General features: G+C 39.4%; 1 protein-coding gene across 1 annotated transcript; it reads left to right on the top strand.

Moving 5' to 3' along the window:
- Positions 1-5: 5 nt before the first annotated feature.
- LOC141651996 (cytochrome P450 CYP72A219-like) lies at positions 6-20,995 on the top strand. The gene is made up of 5 exons (XM_074459672.1): positions 6-333; positions 1,151-1,368; positions 1,935-2,179; positions 2,744-3,140; positions 20,323-20,995. The coding sequence occupies exons 1-5, from the start codon at positions 51-53 to the stop codon at positions 20,746-20,748; spliced, it is 1,569 nt and encodes a 522-aa protein (XP_074315773.1). The 5' UTR covers positions 6-50; the 3' UTR covers positions 20,749-20,995.
- The last annotated feature ends 196 nt before the right edge of the window (positions 20,996-21,191 follow it).

Consider the following 21,191-nt stretch of genomic DNA (forward strand, 5'->3'; position numbering starts at 1 on the left):
ATCTACTATGCTTATAAATAGATATTTTGAGCTGAGATAAAACAAACAAAATGGAAAAATTAACAAGCAGTTCAATCTTAATTTCAATAGGGTTTGTAGTAGTAGTGACAATACTAGTTAAAGCAGTAAACTGGGTATGGTTAAGGCCAAAGAAGCTGGAGAAACGGTTCAGACAACAGGGTTTGCCTGGCACTTCTTACAAGCTATTGTTTGGTGATCTCAAAGATTACTCGTCGATGCGTTCTCGTGCCTTGGAACGTCCCATGACCGCCTTTTCTAATGATTATTTGCCTCGCGTTGATGCTCTTCGGCATCAACTCAGTTCCAAACTCGGTTTGCTTTCATATCTTCTGCTAACATTTGTATTCCTCGCACTGTCAATCATCTGTTTAACTTTGATTAAAATGTGACACACGTTAGAATCATTTTATTATGTTTAGAATGCTTAGCTTATGTCTTAACTGTTGTGAAAGAACAGTAAATATCAATTAACTTAGTTGATAAAGTCGTGAGATGTTGTGTTTATAACCTGTGTTCAAATCCTGTCAGCAACAGACGCCCTTGTATCTTCCTTTATACTAAAAAAATTATTGCGAAAGAACATTTATGTGGCGGAACCAGGATTTGAACTTAGGGGGGCGAAAAATTTTAGGGGGGCGAATGACTAATTTCATAAGGTACCCTCGAAAAATTTTCGAAAAATGTAACTAAAAACTTTAAAAATTCATCCGCCAGGGGGCGACCGCCTCTGCTAGACTCCCCTAGCTCCACCACTGCATCCAAGCAACACACAAACTTATATGAGACGGTCTTTACTCTTCATGGATGAGGCAAATTAAACCATTAACCCTATAATTAAATGAGAAATACGTAAGAACTTGGTTTGGTTTTACGTGTAATATTTCCGTCTCATATAAGACTCATCGGCAGTGGTGGAGCAAGGGGGGGCTAGCAGGGGCGGTCGCCCCCGCTGAAGTTTGAAATTTTTGAATTTTTTCGACGGCCCCTTATAATATTACACTTTCGCCCCTGCTAAAAATTTCGCCCCCGCTGACTTAAAATCCTGGCTCCGCTACTGTTCACCGGCATAATAAAGGTTTTGGTTTTCGCTACATGAATTTGGGAACCTGAGTTGGTGAAATGAATGTAGGAAGGGACTACTTTCTGTGGGCTGGACCGACGCCATTGGTGAACATCTCAAAGCCAGAGTTAGTGAAAGAAGCATTGACAAAGATGAATGACTTTCGAAAGCCACAGACTAACCCCATTGCTGACAAGCTTTTTCCTGGATTGGTCAACTATGAAGGCGAAAAATGGGCCAAACACAGGAAGATGATCACCCCTGCTTTCCATTTAGAGAAGTTAAAGGTCATTCCTTCTTACTCGAAACTATCCTATGTAGAGCTGAGCACGGGTCCAAGACCGGACCGAACCAGACCGGACCGAAAATTAAAAAAATTAGTGGACCGAAAACCGGACCTAAAACTTTCGGTATTGGGCCGGACGAAACCCGAAATATTTGGTCCGGTCTGGTCTTGGACCGAAATGGACTGAACTAATTTTTTCACTATTTTGTATACGATAATTACATCGTTAAATAAAATACATTTAAATAACTAAACGACTCTTTTTATGAAATCATTGACAATACTAATTTATAATGTCTTCTGAAGATAAAATGTTAATTTGATTCATAATATTTTAATGATTAGTCTTTAAAAACATGAAATTTGGTCCATTCGTTCCGGATCTAAATTAACCGGTCTTAGACCGAAACTTGAAAAAATGAGGACCGAGAACCGGACCAAAATAATTCGGTCCGGGTTTGGTCCAGACCAAATGGTCCGGTCCGGACCTAAATTTGCTCACCCCTAATCCTATGTGTTGATCCTGACAGTTCTAGATGTACTGAATTGCTATGATGTTGGCTACAGCTTATGTTGCCAGCATTTCATGAAAGTTGTGTAGAGATGATGGAGAAATGGGAAAAACTCGTTGCTGAAACGGGTTCAGGCGAGGTTGATGCATGGGCGTACTTTACGCAGCTATCAGCTGATGTTATCTCTAGAGCAGCATTTGGTAGCAGCTACAAAGAGGGACAGAGGATTTTTGAACTTCTTAAAGAACAGACTGACATAGCTGTACAAATGCTTGGATCAGTCTATTTTCCGGGACTCAAGTAAGTTCAAGCTCCGCAATTCTCTCTATTTCCGAATGTCATGCTACATCTAAACTTGACAAAATTGAACCGACTGAACTTAAAAAACACTTCAAGGCCGAATGTCATGCTACATCTAAACCTGACAAAATTGAACCGATTGAACTTAAAAAACACTTCGAAGCTGGGCAGAATATAATTGACATAATACAAATACGGCCTGTATAGAGTTTTTACATAACCTGAAAACGAGTCTAAACCATCGGTACCAAATTGGCAAGATGAACCAATGACAGTGGACCCAAAATCACCCACCTTGTGCCCATCCCGAATAGCCCTTTTGAGTTTTGACAGGTCAGGTTAGGGTTGGGGTCATGGGTTAAACAGGTCGGGTTGGGTTATAGAAAAAATTAAATGGGTTGGGTTAGGGTTGAGACAAATGACCCGTTTATGTAATTGGGTCGGGTTAGGGTTGGGGTCATAGTGACCCGTTTAAAGTTGACACGAACACGAACACGACACGACCTGATCTGTTTGCCAGGTCTACATGAAATGATTAAGGTTCTACTTCTGCTCCATGCTTAGATACATTCCAACAGCAAGAAACAGGAGGTTCAAGCAAATTGAAGATCAATTACAGACTTTACTTAAGGGAATTGTCAACAAAAGGAAACAGGAAACGGAGGCGGGAGAGGAAACAAAGGCTGATCTGTTGGGATTACTCCTGGATTCTAACTCGAAAGCCATTCAAGAAGCTGCAAACAGTAATAAAGGCCAACAGATTGGAATGAATCTTCAGGAAGTGATTGATGAATGCAAGCTGTTCTACTTTGCTGGGCAAGAGACTACTTCAGTACTCATTGTTTGGGCAATGATTTTACTGAGCAAGTATCAAGATTGGCAGGCGCGAGCACGAGAAGAAGTCTTGAAAACATTTGGAAATGATTTACCAGATTTTGAAGGACTTAACCATTTGAAAACTGTAAGTTATTCACGGTTTCTCATTCACTTTTATCCATGTCGCACTGATAGATGAATCATCTCAACCAAAACCTTGAGTTGGTTTAGGCCCAACTATTATAATTATACGCTGGCTCTGAAAACATGATAGATGAATCATCTCAACCAAAACCTTAAGGTGATGGTTCAGTCCCAACTATTATAATTATTCCTACTTGATGACCGGGTTTTGTCGTCACTTCCGGTACCAAAAACAATTTATAAAGAACCAAATAAAAGTAGTATTTATTCGGGTGTCGAACACAAAGATGGCGGGGGTTAGATACTTGGTTTGTTTAAGTCTTTAGTTTAGTCAAACAAAAATAAGATGTTGATTAATATAAAACTAAGATGCAAATAAGAAATAAAATTAAACTAATGAAATTGTATTCAATTGATGGAAGAACTAGAGTCTTCGGGTTCACTTGGGTAGGAGGGCATAAAACAAGATCAAAACAAGACATGGGTGATGATAATGGTCAAGGAATTAAGACTAATTTCCTAGTCACCTCAAGTTTATTAACAAGTTGTCACTTAATTAATATGAACTCAATACTAACATGGCATATAGACCTTCCAATAGCATAAGCACCAAGACAAGCCAAACATGTCAAAGAAAGAGTCAAACTTTCGTTCAAACTATTCCACGAACACTTAATATGCATGAGAACAAGACCGATCGATCTACTAATCATAGCATAAAGACCATCCAATAGCTTAAGCACCAAGACAAGTTAAACATGCCAATGAAAGATTCAACTTTCGTTCAAACATTTCATCGAACACTTCATATGCATGAAAGCAAATACCAAGCAATCACCCAACACCAAATGTTATTAACCCAATTTTACACCCATTAATGACCCAAGATCCCCCTAAACTCTATATGAGACTACTCACACATGTTCATGGATGAGAAATCACCAACAATTTGCAACAACACACAAGTAAACATTGTAAACATGATAAAGATAGAAACTTTGAATGAAAACATTAAGTAAAGAGCATAAATGTAAACAAATGAAAATAAATGTAAATAAAAGATGAGAGTTATACCAACTAAGAGGAAATGAACAAGCTTGGACAATAATGGAAGAATGAATTTCTTCTAGTCTCCCAAATACAACCCAAATAACTAAGACTAGAGCTAGATCTACACTAATTTGATGAGTAATTAAAGTCTAATTAAGAAAAGATTACAACTTTGATAAGAGAAAAATTGAGAGATGAAAAATAGAGAGACTAATTCTCTTCTAGTCTAATTCTAATCTAGGCTTAGGTAGTGGTAAGTAAAATGGTGGTGTGTGTTTGTCTTTTATACTAGTCTTCTAATAATAATGATATTAATAATACTCATACTAATAATAATATTAATAATAATATAATAATACTAATAAAACTCTCCTGCTCACCTAAACTAAAAACACACACACGACACATTCATACAATATATAACAAAACAACTCCAAGGGGAAAGGGGAAAGCGACGCCGCAAATACGCAGCCAAGGGGTCCCAGCCGGCTCACCGGCCGCCGGTCGTTAGACCGGCGCAAAACCCACTGTAACTTTGACATGAAATTGATAGGATTTAGAGCCGGTAAGAGTGCCGGCAGACGGCTGACCGTCTGAGAGCCCTTTGCTAAATTGTTGCGGATTGAGAGCCGGTGAGGCGGCAGCCGGTTGACCGGCTGAGAGCCCATTTGAGATTTGTTGCGGGTTAGGAGCCGGTGAGGCGGCAGCCGGTGGGCCGGCTCAGGGCGTCTTTTGCGAGATTAATGACAGGGCAGAGGAATTGTTTGGTCTGACTGACGGTGGTGCCTGAGGACGGAATTCTGAGCTGCTGCCTGCTGGTGGTTTAACGGAGGGGGTGGTGAGATGGGTTTGATGATGATGAAAGTTGATGCAAAGGGGTAAATGGTGAGTTGGTGATGGAGGTGCAGGTGATTAGTGAAATGAAGTGAATGAAAAATGGTGGTGATGAAGACGGATTGCAGGGGAAGTTGATGAGGAAGTCAATGGTTGACTTTTGTTCTTTATAGTTTATATGATGAATGTCTTTGTTTTACATATGGAGGAACACGCAGCACTTTGGTTACCTTGATTGGTCAAGGTCAACACAGCTCACCTTCACATCTTCTAATCTGCTTCAATTCTCGGCTATGTGATTCATCTCGAACTCGCCTTTGACTCGTCTTATTTCCGTCTCGAATTACTCTAACTCGAATCTCCTCTTTGTTATACCACCTCGCCTACAAAATATAAACAATAAAATATTATTAATACTAATATGATAAAAAATACGATTAATCATTAAATATGACTAAGACGGCTAATTATTATTAATTAGTAAATTAAATGAGCTATTTAATCATATAAGCACACAAAATCGAGTCGGAATTAGGTATAAATGCGGGGTAAAATGTAACCAAAATACGACTCATCAAATCTCCCCACACTTAAACCTTACTCGTCCTCGAGTAAGCTCATTTAAACTAAACCGATACCCATAATATAAAGGACTAGCTAAACTAATAATATCCGATGAAAGACAATTAACGGGCCTTCTCCGTCCCTTCAACTCACACCAAAACACAATGAGGTATGCATTCCGATGCAAGGCAAGTGGGGGCTTGCGGAAAACTTTTGACACATTCAACATTTAAGCACGAATCAACATGTAAGATGCATCATAAAAAAAAAATCAAACCGCTTTCCTCATCTAAGCGGCCGTTTTACTTTTAAAAGACAAATAAAGAGAGTTATTAGTGGAGGATGTCGTCTCCGGGTCTTACCAAGGTGTCAACTCCCTAATTCTAGCTCAAGTAACCAAAATAGACAACACGGGGTGCCTAAGAAACAAATTCTAGGCGGGAAAGAGGAAGTACTTCGCTATATTCCCAAGAATGACACGACACATGCAAGGATTGAGAATGCCCATAAGACATCCGGAAGCTTTTGGGACCAATCTTTCCGGCTCTTGTTGGTGACTTTCTCCAATATGGCTTTGATTTGGCGGTTAGAAACCTCCACTTGCCCACTAGTTTGAGGGTGGTAGGCAAGTGCGGTTTTATGCCGCACTCCATGTGATTCAAGGAGAGCTTTGAAAGTACTTTTTCGAAAATGAGAGCCGCCATCACTTATGACCACTCTTGGGGTTCCGAACCTTGGAAAAATTGTGCCTTTGAAGAGCTTTATCACAACCTTGCTATCATTGGTGGGGGTGGCAACCGCTTCAATCCACTTGGATACATAATCCACCGCAACCAAGATGTATTCATTTCCGCAAGAGTTGGGAAAGGGTCCCATGAAGTCTATTCCCCAACAATCAAAAAGCTCAATCTCCAAAATGTTGGTCAAGGGCATTTCACTTCTTTTCCCAATATTCCCAACCCTTTGGCATGCATCACAAGATTTAACCAAGTAGTGGATGTCTTTGAACATGGAGGGCCAATAAAAACCGCCTTGGAGGATCTTGGCAATTGTTCTAGAGGTGGCCAAGTGTCCCCCGTAGGCGGAATTGTGAACCCGGTCAACAATCTCCAAGCCCTCCTCTCTTGTCACGCATCTCCGGAACATTCCATCCCCACACTTGCGGAACAAATGCGGGTCATTCCAAAAGTATCTCCTAGCATCATTTTTCAATTTTCGCCGATCTCTTGGTTCCATTTCATCCGGTAAGAAACCACTCACAATGTAGTTGGCAAGATCCGCAAACCAAGGGGTTTTGACGGTAAGTTCCATGAGTCCATCATCCCGCAACCACTCATTTATGGATCCACTATTGTCTTTTATTCCATGATCTTCAACGGTCAATCTTGATAGGTGATCGGCCACAACATTTTCCGATCCGGCCTTATCCTTAATCTCTAGATTAAATTCTTGAAGTAGTAGGATCCATCTCAAGAGTCGGGGCTTAGCATCTTTCTTCACCATTAATTGTCTCACGGCGGTGTGATCGGAGTAGACCACCACCTTAGACCCCACAAGGTATTGCCGAAATTTTTCAACGGCGTGAACAATGGCTAACATCTCCTTCTCGGTTGTAGCGTAGCCACATTGTGTCGGGTCAAGGGTCTTGCTTGTGTAGTAGATCACATGGTGCTTTCTATCCACCACTTGCCCAAGAACCGCTCCAACCGCGAAGTCCGAAGCATCACACATTATCTCGAAAGGAAGGCTCCAATCCGGTGCCCGGATTATGGGAGCCGTCACCAATGCATTCTTCAACCTATGAAAAGCCTCAAGACAAAATTCATCAAAAACAAAGGGGGCATCCTTAAGGAGTAATGAGGTTAGTGGTTTTGCTATTTTTGAAAAATCTTTGATAAAACGCCTATAAAATCCGGCGTGGCCTAGAAAACTTCTCACTCCCTTTACATTTGAAGGAGGTGACAAATTCTCTATAACGGCAACTTTAGCACCATCAACCTCAATACCCTTACTAGAGACAATGTGACCAAGTACAAACTAAGAGGAAATGAACAAGCTTGGACAATAATGGAAGAATGAATTTCTTCTAGTCTCCCAAATACAACCCAAATAACTAAGACTAGAGCTAGATCTACACTAATTTGATGAGTAATTAAAGTCTAATTAAGAAAAGATTACAACTTTGATAAGAGAAAAATTGAGAGATGAAAAATAGAGAGACTAATTCTCTTCTAGTCTAATTCTAATCTAGGCTTAGGTAGTGGTAAGTAAAATGGTGGTGTGTGTTTGTCTTTTATACTAGTCTTCTAATAATAATGATATTAATAATACTCATACTAATAATAATATTAATAATAATATAATAATACTAATAAAACTCTCCTGCTCACCTAAACTAAAAACACACACACGACACATTCATACAATATATAACAAAACAACTCCAAGGGGAAAGGGGAAAGCGACGCCGCAAATACGCAGCCAAGGGGTCCCAGCCGGCTCACCGGCCGCCGGTCGTTAGACCGGCGCAAAACCCACTGTAACTTTGACATGAAATTGATAGGATTTAGAGCCGGTAAGAGTGCCGGCAGACGGCTGACCGTCTGAGAGTCGGGCCATGGCGCTCTCGCCGAGAAAGTGTTTGCCGGGCACCCCCGGTGTGGTCACGCTCATGTACCGTGAGGAGGTAACTAGTTTGGTCTTGCTTGATTGTTGTTTCTTTGGTATTAGGAAGGACAATTGAATCCTTGTCATCGATTTGCCAATATTCACGATTATCGGCGGGGTCAACTTTAAACCATTCCAACGAGTGGGTCAAGTAGTATTTTGATAAGACATTAGGTTCTTGAACTGGGTTGGACAAAGACTCGTCAAACCCACCAATATCCTTGGCCAATTGGGTAATCATCCCGCCCACAAAAATTCCCACACTTTGGTCCGGGAAATTAGCCAATTTCCGAAGGTGTAGCACAAAGTGGTGAGCAATGTTAATTTGAAACGTCTTTGGCTTCTGGAATAGGTAAGAGCCAAGGATATTTAGCTCATCGGTCCTTACGGACCACGGCTCACTCCTAGCAAAGATGGTCCACCCCATAAATCGATGCCAAACCCTTATAGCCGGAAAATGAATAGAGTTGGCACTCCTTTTTCCTACCGTGGGGTCGGGCTTACCCGAAATAGCCTCCCAAACCCTAGAATGATGAAAGTCGGCGGGTTCCCTATAAGTATCCATGTAATTCAAACCAAAGGCCTTCCCAAACCTCTTTAAGGACATAGTGTGGTTTCGGTTCATTAGACGGAACCTAATCTCAACAATTTCCCCGGTGCTTCTCCTTTTGTCAACTTGAAGCGAACTCAGAAATTCCCATGTAAGACAAGGGTAAGTCAATCGCTTAAGGGTGTACAAGAATCCCATTCCCACCCCTCTAAACAATTTTTTAGCATCGGTATCTATCCCTAGGTCCTTCATTGTTTGGCTACAAATAAATTTAGTAGCATGTAGATAGAATTTGAGATAGTTTGCATTAGACATTCTTGACGAAGTTGAGTTTGGAGGTGGAGCCCCTAACCTCGCCCAAGATCCCGACACGAGCCGTCGGTTTGAAAGTTGAAAACTAGAAAATGGGCGAAGATGGCACTTTGAAATTTAATGTTGAGAATTAGAGGAAAAACAAGCTGAAAAAGGCGAAAAGAAGAAGGGAGAATGACCGCGGGCCGGCAGACCGGCAGCCGGTCGGCCTACCGGCGCCGAGACATGCCCAATTTGACACAAAATTCAGATTTTTTTGAAAATTTTACTGTGTGACCGAGAGCGGTCGGCGGCGGCGGTTCTCGGCCCGGCTCCCGACCTCTTTTCCGCGTTCTATAAATTCATTCAACCACCATTTTTCTCACCACTCTCTAAAATTCACTCTCTCTCTCTACATTCCCTCAACATCAAATCCTCTCTAATTACCCAATTCAACCCTCACAAAAACTTACCTTTCCACATAACTTGAAGATGGCTTCCAAAAGAACAAGGGCGGACACAGCTAGGGCCATTGAGGAGTCAGCTCAATTCGGGGTGGCACAAGTGACGGATACCTCACCGGATCCCGACTTCCCTAATCTGGTTTTTGCTTCCGGTACTCAAAAATGGGTGTAAAATTGGGTTAATAACATTTGGTGTTGGGTGATTGCTTGGTATTTGCTTTCATGCATATGAAGTGTTCGATGAAATGTTTGAACGAAAGTTGAATCTTTCATTGGCATGTTTAACTTGTCTTGGTGCTTAAGCTATTGGATGGTCTTTATGCTATGATTAGTAGATCGATCGGTCTTGTTCTCATGCATATTAAGTGTTCGTGGAATAGTTTGAACGAAAGTTTGACTCTTTCTTTGACATGTTTGGCTTGTCTTGGTGCTTATGCTATTGGAAGGTCTATATGCCATGTTAGTATTGAGTTCATATTAATTAAGTGACAACTTGTTAATAAACTTGAGGTGACTAGGAAATTAGTCTTAATTCCTTGACCATTATCATCACCCATGTCTTGTTTTGATCTTGTTTTATGCCCTCCTACCCAAGTTGATGTACTAACGGTTTGTTGATGTACATGCCTAGAGGAAACGGTAATCTTTTGCTTAGTGACCCGTAATCGGAAAGGCTCTTTAGAGCTTTAAGAAGAAGGACCTTAGCAAGGATTGAGAATTCCGACTTGGCAACTTTAAACCAAGCTAGCACATCCACCCAATCGAACCAAGAAACCCTTACCAAAGAACAACCAAACAACACAATTTATCCCTTTTCACAAAATCCTTTCCACAATTTTTAACTACCAACAAATACTCACCACAAAGCCAAACATGAATCAAGAAAGCTTCAACCAAGGTTACCAAGGTTACCAAGACTTCTACCATGGAAATCAAGGGAACCAAGCCAATCAAGGATACCAAGATCACAATTGCAATGAAAACTATCAAAGTTTTGACCAAGGGTACAACCAAGGGTACCAAGAGCAAGGCTACAACCAAGGTTATCAAGACCAAAATTTCAATCAAAACTATCAAGGATTCAACCAAGGCTTTAACCAAGGCCAAGGTTCAAATTTTCAAAACCGGTACAACCATGACTCTCATTTCTCACTTGCCAACCAATCTTCCAATCAAGAGCCACCACCTCAAGCAAGCAATTTCTTGGGAGATGCTCAATATGACAAATTGTTTAAGATGATAGAAGACTTGGCAAGTTCAACCCTACAAAGCATGAATGGATTTTGCCGTCACTTCCGGTACCAAAAACTATTTATAAAGAACCAAATAAAAGTAGTATTTATTCGGGTGTCGAACACAAAGATGGCGGGGGTTAGATACTTAGTCCGTTTTAGTCTTTAGTTTAGTCAAACAAATGAAAGAGGTTGATTAAATTGTAAACTAAGATGCGAATAAGATATCAAATTAAACTAAATGAAAATGTAATTAATCAATATGAGAAAGACTAGAGCTTTCGGGTTCACTCGGGTTATTGAGCATGAAACAAGGCAAATATGGGGAATAGGTGATTCAATTAGTCAAGAAATTATGCCTAATGTCTTAGGGCACCAAGAATTCGTTAACCCACTTTCATGTGATTAACTAAAACCCGTCACACACATACACAAAGATCATCCAATAGTCTACACACCAAGATTGTTCATCCACTAGTATAGACACCAAGACAACTAAACATGTGAGAAAATACTCAAACTTTCATAGGAGCAATTCTACAAACACTTCATGTGCAAGAAAGTGACAACCAATAGAACACCCAATTCCTTATAATGCTAACCCAAATTCGTACCCATTATAAACCCGAGATCCCCCTAGGCCCTAGATGAGGACTACTCACACATGTTTAAGGATGAAAATCTAACAATAAGATGGAACAATACACACACAAACATGCTAAACATAATAAAGATAGAAACTTTGAATGCAAACAACAAGTAAAGAACAATAAATGTAAACTAATGAACTAATTGTAAATAAAGGAAGAGAATTATACCAACTAAGAGGAAAGGAACAAGCTTGGATAATAATGGAAGAATGAATTTCTTCTAATCTTCAAATACAACCCAAAATACTAATTGTAAACTATTGAGAATTACTTGAACTAACTAATTCTTACTAAATATTAATAATAATTATTGAAAGATTAGAACTTGATTAAGGAAAGATTACAATCAAAATGCATGTTTTTCAGATCTAGGGTTCTAAGATATGTAGAGAGAAAGATGAACTAAGCTAGTCTAATTTTCTATCTAATTTCTAATCTGGTCTAATTGGTAGTGTGTTCTTTTTATACTAGTACTAATAAATAATACAAATAACAATAATAATAATAATAATAATAATCTAATAATAATCTAATAATAATAATCTAACCTAACACTACAAAACATACGACATCAACAAAACTTAACAAAACAACAACAAAAATAAAAAAGGAAAAGGGGAAAACGACAATCAGAAAAACGCAGCACATGGGTCTCAGCCGGCTCACCGGCCGCCGGTCGTTTGACCGGCGCAAAACCCACTGTAAACTTTAGGTGAAATTGATAGGATTTTGAGCCGGTGAGGGTGTCGGCAGCCGGTTGACCGGCTGATAGCCATCTTGATAATTGTTGCGGGTTGGGAGCCGGTGAGGCGGCAGCCGGTTGACCGGCTGAGAGCCATCTTGAGAATTGCTGCGGAATGAGAGCCGGTGAGGCGGCAGCCGGTGGGCCGGCTCAGAGAACGATTGTTTATAATCCAATTAACTCAGTTTCGATCCCGAGTTCATGCTTGATGATGGCGGCTGTGAGATGGGTTACTGCTGCTCGTGATGCATTGCAACGGTGATGGAGCCCAGGAGAGCTGCTCGGTGACACGGTGGTTGATTAATGGAGTTGATGGTGCGTCGTAATTGATGATGCGGGTGTGTAGCTCCGATGTCGGGTTTTCGGTGAAGGAACATGGATATGGAGGAGTTAATTGGTGTTTATGGTGGTAAACTATGATTTTTCGTGGTTGACAATGGTGATCAGAGGAGCTTGGCTTATACTGATACTTGGCACAATTAATGAATTAATTGAAATTGTTGGTATTGTAGTAAAACGAAGGAGGCAGGAGGTTTGTTTATTTTGGCAAAAATCAATGGTCAACTTTGACTTTTCCTTCCGTTTCATTTCTTTTGTTTAAGCCTCTTACTCATTTGGTTTAGGTCAAACTCGATCCATCTTGACTTCCGTCTCATTGTTCCTCTAGCTTAAATCTCCTCTTTATTATTCCGCCTCACCTATAAATTATAAATAATAAAACAAAAGTAATATTAATATTATTAAATTCCGATTAATTATTAAATATAACTGCGACCACTAATTACTATAAATTAGTGATTAAATGAGCTATTAAACAATTAAGCACACAAAATCGAGTCGGAATAAGCTATAAATGCGGGGCAAAAAGAGACTAAAATACTACTCATCAAATCTCCCCACACTTAAACCTTACTCGTCCTCGAGTAAGCTCATTTAAACTAAACCGAGACCCATAGTATAAAAGACTAGATAAACTAATAATATCCGATGAGAGGCAATTAACGGGCCTTCTCCGTCCCTTCAACTCACATTGAAATACAATGAGGTATGCATTCCGATGCAAGGCAAGTAGGGGCTTGCGGAAAATTTTGACACATCCAACATTTAAGCACGAATCAACATATAAGATGCATCACAAAAAGTCAAACCGCTTTCCTCATCTAAGCGGCCATTTTCTTTCAAAAATCGAATAAAGAGAGTCGTTAGTGGAGGATGTCGTCTCCGGGTCTTACCAAGGTGTCTACTCCCTAATTCTAGCTCGTGTAACCAACATTGACAACACGGGATGCCGAAGAAACAAATTCCAGGCGGGAAAGGGGAAGTACGTAGCTATACTCCCAAGATTGACACGACACACGCAAGATTCGACTCCATATAAAACCCTTGACCAAAGGAGACCTAAGTTCGACTCTCACGGGTTTCACTAGTCACTCAAATGTAAGAACGGGGTGATTTTTGTGACAAAAAGTAACCAAAATTACTCTCCTAACTCGACTTGCGAAACATGCCCGCAATCTAATATGGTACTATATCCAATTTCCGCAAGAGAAATGTCAAATGATGCACATACAAGAGAGACAACCGGGTTGTAATGGGCTTGGGTTAGGTGAAAAGAGATTGGTGCAAGCACCGTTTTATGACATGTGAGGCTATCGGATCGAGTAGTCGCCACATCTAACCAATTCACTAAACTCAACCAATGCAAATGAATTCCTCCACAAAATATGGCAAGATTGCCATCTCCAAAAATCATTCAATTCTCTTCAAAACAAGCTCAGTTTGCAAATTACCAACCCTTTATTTGGCACAAAATATACATTCTTTTCTTTTTGTTTTTCATTTCATTTTTCTCCTTTTCTATTTGTTTTTCTTCTTCATTTTTTTTTTCTTTTCTATTTGATTTTCTTTCTTGCATTTTTCACGACTTGTTCACCTCTTATTAAACAAAAGTAGCCAAAATTGCATTTCACTCATGTGGCATTAAGATCATACACCTCAAGATGAGTCAAAATTTTGACCCAAACATACTCCATAAAAGAACCACAATGACGAATTACTCAACCAAGGTGAGTTGTTTATGGGATGTAGCTATTTTGTTGGCAATAGAAATGATAAGGTTTAGGCTCAAAATGGGTTAACAAAAGGAAACAATTAACTCAAGGGTATAACAAAAGCTTATTTGGCTATTGTGAGGTTACTTTATTTGAACAAAATTGTCTCAATATGCACATCGACACTTCTACGGTAAGGAATGAGCACCATACTTGTGCGTTTTGACATGACATACCACGTAAGGAGGACTACTCACATGACCTAAACGGGACCGGTTTGATGGACCGGGCATATGGAGGCTCTATCCTCACATTTTAGTAGCTATGTCGGACCTAGGTCAAGTCTCGGGCCTAATACGGTCTCACAAGGTGGTCGCAACTTGGTTGTTAAGCTAGACTTAGGGTTTTGCAAGCAAAAACCCTAACATGTGTCATCAAGTGGCACGAGCTATCAAAAGGGAAATGACACGGGCAAAACAAATTATCATCATTGTCAACATATGCCCTCCACTTTTAGACTCCCTATGTAAATTTTACAAACGAAATGCAACGTGTATGGATGCAAACTACACGTATGAACAAGCTATATGAATGTAAGAGTGAACACATATATACATGTCTAATCTAAATGCATACAAGTTCTAATCCTAGCAACACACCAACAACACAAGCATATCCAAAACGGTTCCCATAAGGAACACCCACATCACATATCCCGTCCTCCTCCATACTTATATATACAAAAAGGAAAGGAAGGATAAAAGAGAAAGGATTGGAAGAATTTTACCAAGCGTCTTCTCCGATGATTCATGTGTTGCCTATCAAAATGGTTAGGACAAATGCAATATATATAATATAAACAATGCAATATTTTTGAAATTTTTCAAACTAACGAGTATATACAAATATGAACAAATATAATATAAACAAATATGCACAAAGTGGATATTTCCCTCCCCACATTTGAAATTTACATTGTCCTCAATGGAACAAAGTATAGGGAGAGAATAGGAAAAATAAATAACATATTTTTGTGTTTTTCAAATTTTTCAAAATTAAAGACATGTTTTTGATTTTTTGAATATTTGAAAATAAATAACATGTTTTTGGTATTTTTAAATGATTGAATTTTCTCCCCACACTTATTTATTTACATATTTCAAAAGGAAATAAATGTGTGGAGGAAATTTCGAAATAAAATACATATTTTTTGAAGATTTTTTGATTTTTCAAATTTTTAGTGGTTTTTGGTTAATGAATGTAATGCATGAACTATTCTATATGCTAAATTTAAATGACAATGCAAACTACACTACATGTATGCAAAGAGAGCTAATTTAGATTAACTCCTACTCGGATCATGTCACTAAATGCAAAATGCGGTAAAGACTTAATTAAAGAGAAGGAGAATATATACAATGCGGTGGTTCTTAAGTAACTCCACCAAACCTCTTCATTAAGGAGACTTCAATCAACCGGGATCCCCCTCTTGGAATCCCGCTATCCCTTTAACAACTTCAAACTTTCTCATGGAGCAAGAGCTCCCAAGCTTTGACAACACTTCATGTGCACCGTTTATGGCATGGTGCACTTAGACCATTCGGGAAATTTCTTCTTCAAACTTCTTCTTGTCATGGACAAGAACTTCTTCATTTTCTAGGCTTGGTTCACATTTCCCTTTTCTTTTCGCCTTCTTTCTCCATCTTTTTGGTTTCTTCTTCTCAACCCTTGGCTTCATTTTTGGAGGGGCATTAGTGCTAGAATCAAATTTGGGAGGGATGACATTGGGGTGATCCTCTCCAACATTAAGCTTCAACTCTTCTTTCCCTTTTTCATCTTCTATCATCAACACTTCACCTACCCCTTTCTCATCAATCTTCTTTGGGGTTTCTTTGCTTGAAGTGACCGAGCTAAACTCTTCAAGGCAAGTAAATTGGTAGGAGGTGAGAGGTGGAGGAGTCAACTTCTCAACATTGAGGTTCATGATGTTGTCATTTTTATCCTCATTTTCTTGACCGTCCAAATGAACCGAACCATTTTCAAAGAGGAGAGTTTCAATATCTTCCAAGCTAGTGTCAAAACTACAAATATCATAGTTTTTCTCATGGCTCCTCAACTCCCCAAGTATGGCAAGTTCGAATTCATCAACCTCCATTTCCAAAGTTCTAACCTCTTCCCCACACTTGTCATTGACACACACTTCATCATCATGAATTTTAGAAGAAATTGGTGGTGGGTGGCCTTCCTCATCATCATAAATATTCTTTTGCTTTGAGATAACTTCCTCAAGAAATTTGGTGTAATGAGGTGTCTCTTCCGTGGATGGAAGAGTGACTTCCATCGTTTTCATCAAGTTAAAGAACTTATCGACACATGAGTCTTCATTGGTCACTTCCACCCCTTGAGGAAAAGGCAAAGGTGGCACATAAGGGGGTTTTGGTGTACCCTTGGGTTCCTCAATAACCAACTCACTAACTTCTTGATTTTCCGGTGAGTTTTCCTCCCACATAACCATTTCTTCTTCTTCATCATCGGCTTCAACTTCTTTTCTCTCAAGTTCTATCCCCATAATTTCTTCAAGAACAAACTCATACTCAATTTCACACCTTCTTTGATCAACAATTACGGAGGTAGTTGATACAATCGAATCATCATTCTCTTCACCCACTTCAAATGATATTGGCATTGACTCATCACCAAGATTATGGGACATGCATGCTTCTTCCATTGCCACTTCTCCTCCCACAATGATTGTGTTGACCTCATTTACCACTATAGGATCTTTAGCATTTTGCCCTTGCCCTAAAAATTCATCCGGTGGTGTTTGAGGGTCAACAAGAGCTTTGGAACCCATTAGACGGATAAGGGTACTTTGGGAGGCATATAGTTCCTTTATGCTTTCAAAGATGTGGGTCTCAAGAAATTTTTGATGGGCGGAGAAGCTATTCATGCTTTGTAGGGTTGAACTTGCCAAGTCTTCTATCATCTTAAACAATTTGTCATATTGAGCATCTCCCAAGAAATTGCTTGCTTGAGGTGGTGGCTCTTGATTGGAAGATTGGTTGGCAAGTGAGAAATGAGAGTCATGGTTGTACCGGTTTTGAAAATTTGAACCTTGGCCTTGGTTAAAGCCTTGGTTGAATCCTTGATAGTTTTGATTGAAATTTTGGTCTTGATAACCTTGGTTGTAGCCTTGCTCTTGGTACCCTTGGTTGTACCCTTGGTCAAAACTTTGATAGTTTTCATTGCAATTGTGATCTTGGTATCCTTGATTGGCTTGGTTCCCTTGATTTCCATGGTAGAAGTCTTGGTAACCTTGGTAACCTTGGTTGAAGCTTTCTTGATTCATGTTTGGCTTTGTGGTGAGTATTTGTTGGTAGTTAAAAATTGTGGAAAGGATTTTGTAAGAAGGGATAAATTGTGTTGTTTGGTTGTTCTTTGGTAAGGGTTTCTTGGTTCGATTGGGTGGATGTGCTAGCTTGGTTTAAAGTTGCCAAGTCGGAATTCTCAATCCTTGCTAAGGTCCTTCTTCTTAAAGCTCTAAAGAGCCTTTCCGATTACGGGTCACTAAGCAAAAGATTACCGTTTCCTCTAGGCATGTACATCAACAAACCGTTAGTCTCCTAGTGCTTTAAGGCACTAGGGGTAAGCAATAACACACTCACTCTTCAAGAAACAAGTAACTACTCAAACAAGCAAACAACAAGTAAAGACTAAAGCTAGAAACTCCAACTAACTAAGCATAACCTAACGCCATCCCCGGCAACGGCGCCATTTTGATGACCGGATTTTGTCGTCACTTCCGGTACCAAAAACAATTTATAAAGAACCAAATAAAAGTAGTATTTATTCGGGTGTCGAACACAAAGATGGCGGGGGTTAGATACTTGGTTTGTTTAAGTCTTTAGTTTAGTCAAACAAAAATAAGATGTTGATTAATATAAAACTAAGATGCAAATAAGAAATAAAATTAAACTAATGAAATTGTATTCAATTGATGGAAGAACTAGAGTCTTCGGGTTCACTTGGGTAGGAGGGCATAAAACAAGATCAAAACAAGACATGGGTGATGATAATGGTCAAGGAATTAAGACTAATTTCCTAGTCACCTCAAGTTTATTAACAAGTTGTCACTTAATTAATATGAACTCAATACTAACATGGCATATAGACCTTCCAATAGCATAAGCACCAAGACAAGCCAAACATGTCAAAGAAAGAGTCAAACTTTCGTTCAAACTATTCCACGAACACTTAATATGCATGAGAACAAGACCGATCGATCTACTAATCATAGCATAAAGACCATCCAATAGCTTAAGCACCAAGACAAGTTAAACATGCCAATGAAAGATTCAACTTTCGTTCAAACATTTCATCGAACACTTCATATGCATGAAAGCAAATACCAAGCAATCACCCAACACCAAATGTTATTAACCCAATTTTACACCCATTAATGACCCAAGATCCCCCTAAACTCTATATGAGACTACTCACACATGTTCATGGATGAGAAATCACCAACAATTTGCAACAACACACAAGTAAACATTGTAAACATGATAAAGATAGAAACTTTGAATGAAAACATTAAGAAAAAAGCATAAATGTAAACAAATGAAAATAAATGTAAATAAAAGATGAGAGTTATACCAACTAAGAGGAAATGAACAAGCTTGGACAATAATGGAAGAATGAATTTCTTCTAGTCTCCCAAATACAACCCAAATAACTAAGACTAGAGCTAGATCTACACTAATTTGATGAGTAATTAAAGTCTAATTAAGAAAAGATTACAACTTTGATAAGAGAAAAATTGAGAGATGAAAAATAGAGAGACTAATTCTCTTCTAGTCTAATTCTAATCTAGGCTTAGGTAGTGGTAAGTAAAATGGTGGTGTGTGTTTGTCTTTTATACTAGTCTTCTAATAATAATGATATTAATAATACTCATACTAATAATAATATTAATAATAATATAATAATACTAATAAAACTCTCCTGCTCACCTAAACTAAAAACACACACACGACACATTCATACAATATATAACAAAACAACTCCAAGGGGAAAGGGGAAAGCGACGCCGCAAATACGCAGCCAAGGGGTCCCAGCCGGCTCACCGGCCGCCGGTCGTTAGACCGGCGCAAAACCCACTGTAACTTTGACATGAAATTGATAGGATTTAGAGCCGGTAAGAGTGCCGGCAGACGGCTGACCGTCTGAGAGCCCTTTGCTAAATTGTTGCGGATTGAGAGCCGGTGAGGCGGCAGCCGGTTGACCGGCTGAGAGCCCATTTGAGATTTGTTGCGGGTTAGGAGCCGGTGAGGCGGCAGCCGGTGGGCCGGCTCAGGGCGTCTTTTGCGAGATTAATGACAGGGCAGAGGAATTGTTTGGTCTGACTGACGGTGGTGCCTGAGGACGGAATTCTGAGCTGCTGCCTGCTGGTGGTTTAACGGAGGGGGTGGTGAGATGGGTTTGATGATGATGAAAGTTGATGCAAAGGGGTAAATGGTGAGTTGGTGATGGAGGTGCAGGTGATTAGTGAAATGAAGTGAATGAAAAATGGTGGTGATGAAGACGGATTGCAGGGGAAGTTGATGAGGAAGTCAATGGTTGACTTTTGTTCTTTATAGTTTATATGATGAATGTCTTTGTTTTACATATGGAGGAACACGCAGCACTTTGGTTACCTTGATTGGTCAAGGTCAACACAGCTCACCTTCACATCTTCTAATCTGCTTCAATTCTCGGCTATGTGATTCATCTCGAACTCGCCTTTGACTCGTCTTATTTCCGTCTCGAATTACTCTAACTCGAATCTCCTCTTTGTTATACCACCTCGCCTACAAAATATAAACAATAAAATATTATTAATACTAATATGATAAAAAATACGATTAATCATTAAATATGACTAAGACGGCTAATTATTATTAATTAGTAAATTAAATGAGCTATTTAATCATATAAGCACACAAAATCGAGTCGGAATTAGGTATAAATGCGGGGTAAAATGTAACCAAAATACGACTCATCACTACTACACACACTCACACGTGACTAACTGTATTCGTAATCACAGGTGACTATGATATTATACGAGGTTCTACGATTGTATCCGCCAGCAACTCATCTGACAAGACGAGTCTACAAAGACACAAAACTAGGAGATGTATCACTTCCAGCTGGTACTTTGATGACTTTTCCTATAGCCTTCATTCACAGAGACACGGAACACTGGGGAGACGATGCAGACGAATTTAAGCCAGAGCGATTTGCAGAAGGGGTATCCAAGGCAACAGGTGGAAAGAACACGTTTTTTCCTTTCGGTTGGGGACCAAGAATATGCATAGGCGAAAAGTTTTCCATGGTAGAAGCTAAAATGGTGTTGTCCATGATATTACAACGGTTTTCGTTTGAGCTTTCGCCGTCTTATGCTCATGCACCCATGACTGTCATATTTCTGCAGCCACAACATGGTGCTCAGATCACTTTACACAGGCTTTGAGCTTTCTAAGCCACTAATAATAACTCCTCCTCGGAATATTGAAAGTTTGCAGGAAGTCGGAACAAGAGATGTACTTTTTTTTAGATATTCCGAGTTTTTGAATGGTAATGTTTGTAATTATCAAAACTTGTTGTAGGCTTTTCTGTGTGAATGTAGCAGCAATGGTGATTTGACTCCTACTATCTTGAACTCTGGCTTTGGAAATTATCTATGAATCACATCAATATTGGTGTTAGAATGTTATGAATTACTACTCCTTCCATTCACTTCATTTGTTTACCTTTCAAAAAAAATACCTCACAGAGAGTTAAATGGTAAACAAATGATTGGAACAGAGGAAGACCTATTTTGTCCAAACCAAATAACGCAGTCAATTTTAACGTAAACGAGATTTGAAACCCCATTTTAGGTACTGCCAAGTTTGCAACTGATGAACCATTCGA

This window comes from Silene latifolia, chromosome 4 (genome assembly GCF_048544455.1).
Source record: "Silene latifolia isolate original U9 population chromosome 4, ASM4854445v1, whole genome shotgun sequence".
NCBI classification, from domain to species: Eukaryota; Viridiplantae; Streptophyta; class Magnoliopsida; order Caryophyllales; family Caryophyllaceae; genus Silene; species Silene latifolia.

Bases quoted from the DNA above. Each gene is read 5' to 3' on its own strand.
- LOC141651996 (XM_074459672.1), top strand. From the start codon at position 51: ATGGAAAAATTAACAAGCAGTTCAATCTTAATTTCAATAGGGTTTGTA. The intron at 334-1,150 runs GTTTGCTTTCAT...AAATGAATGTAG, and splicing joins TCAACTCAGTTCCAAACTCG to GAAGGGACTACTTTCTGTGG. The intron at 1,369-1,934 runs GTCATTCCTTCT...TGTTGGCTACAG, and splicing joins TCCATTTAGAGAAGTTAAAG to CTTATGTTGCCAGCATTTCA.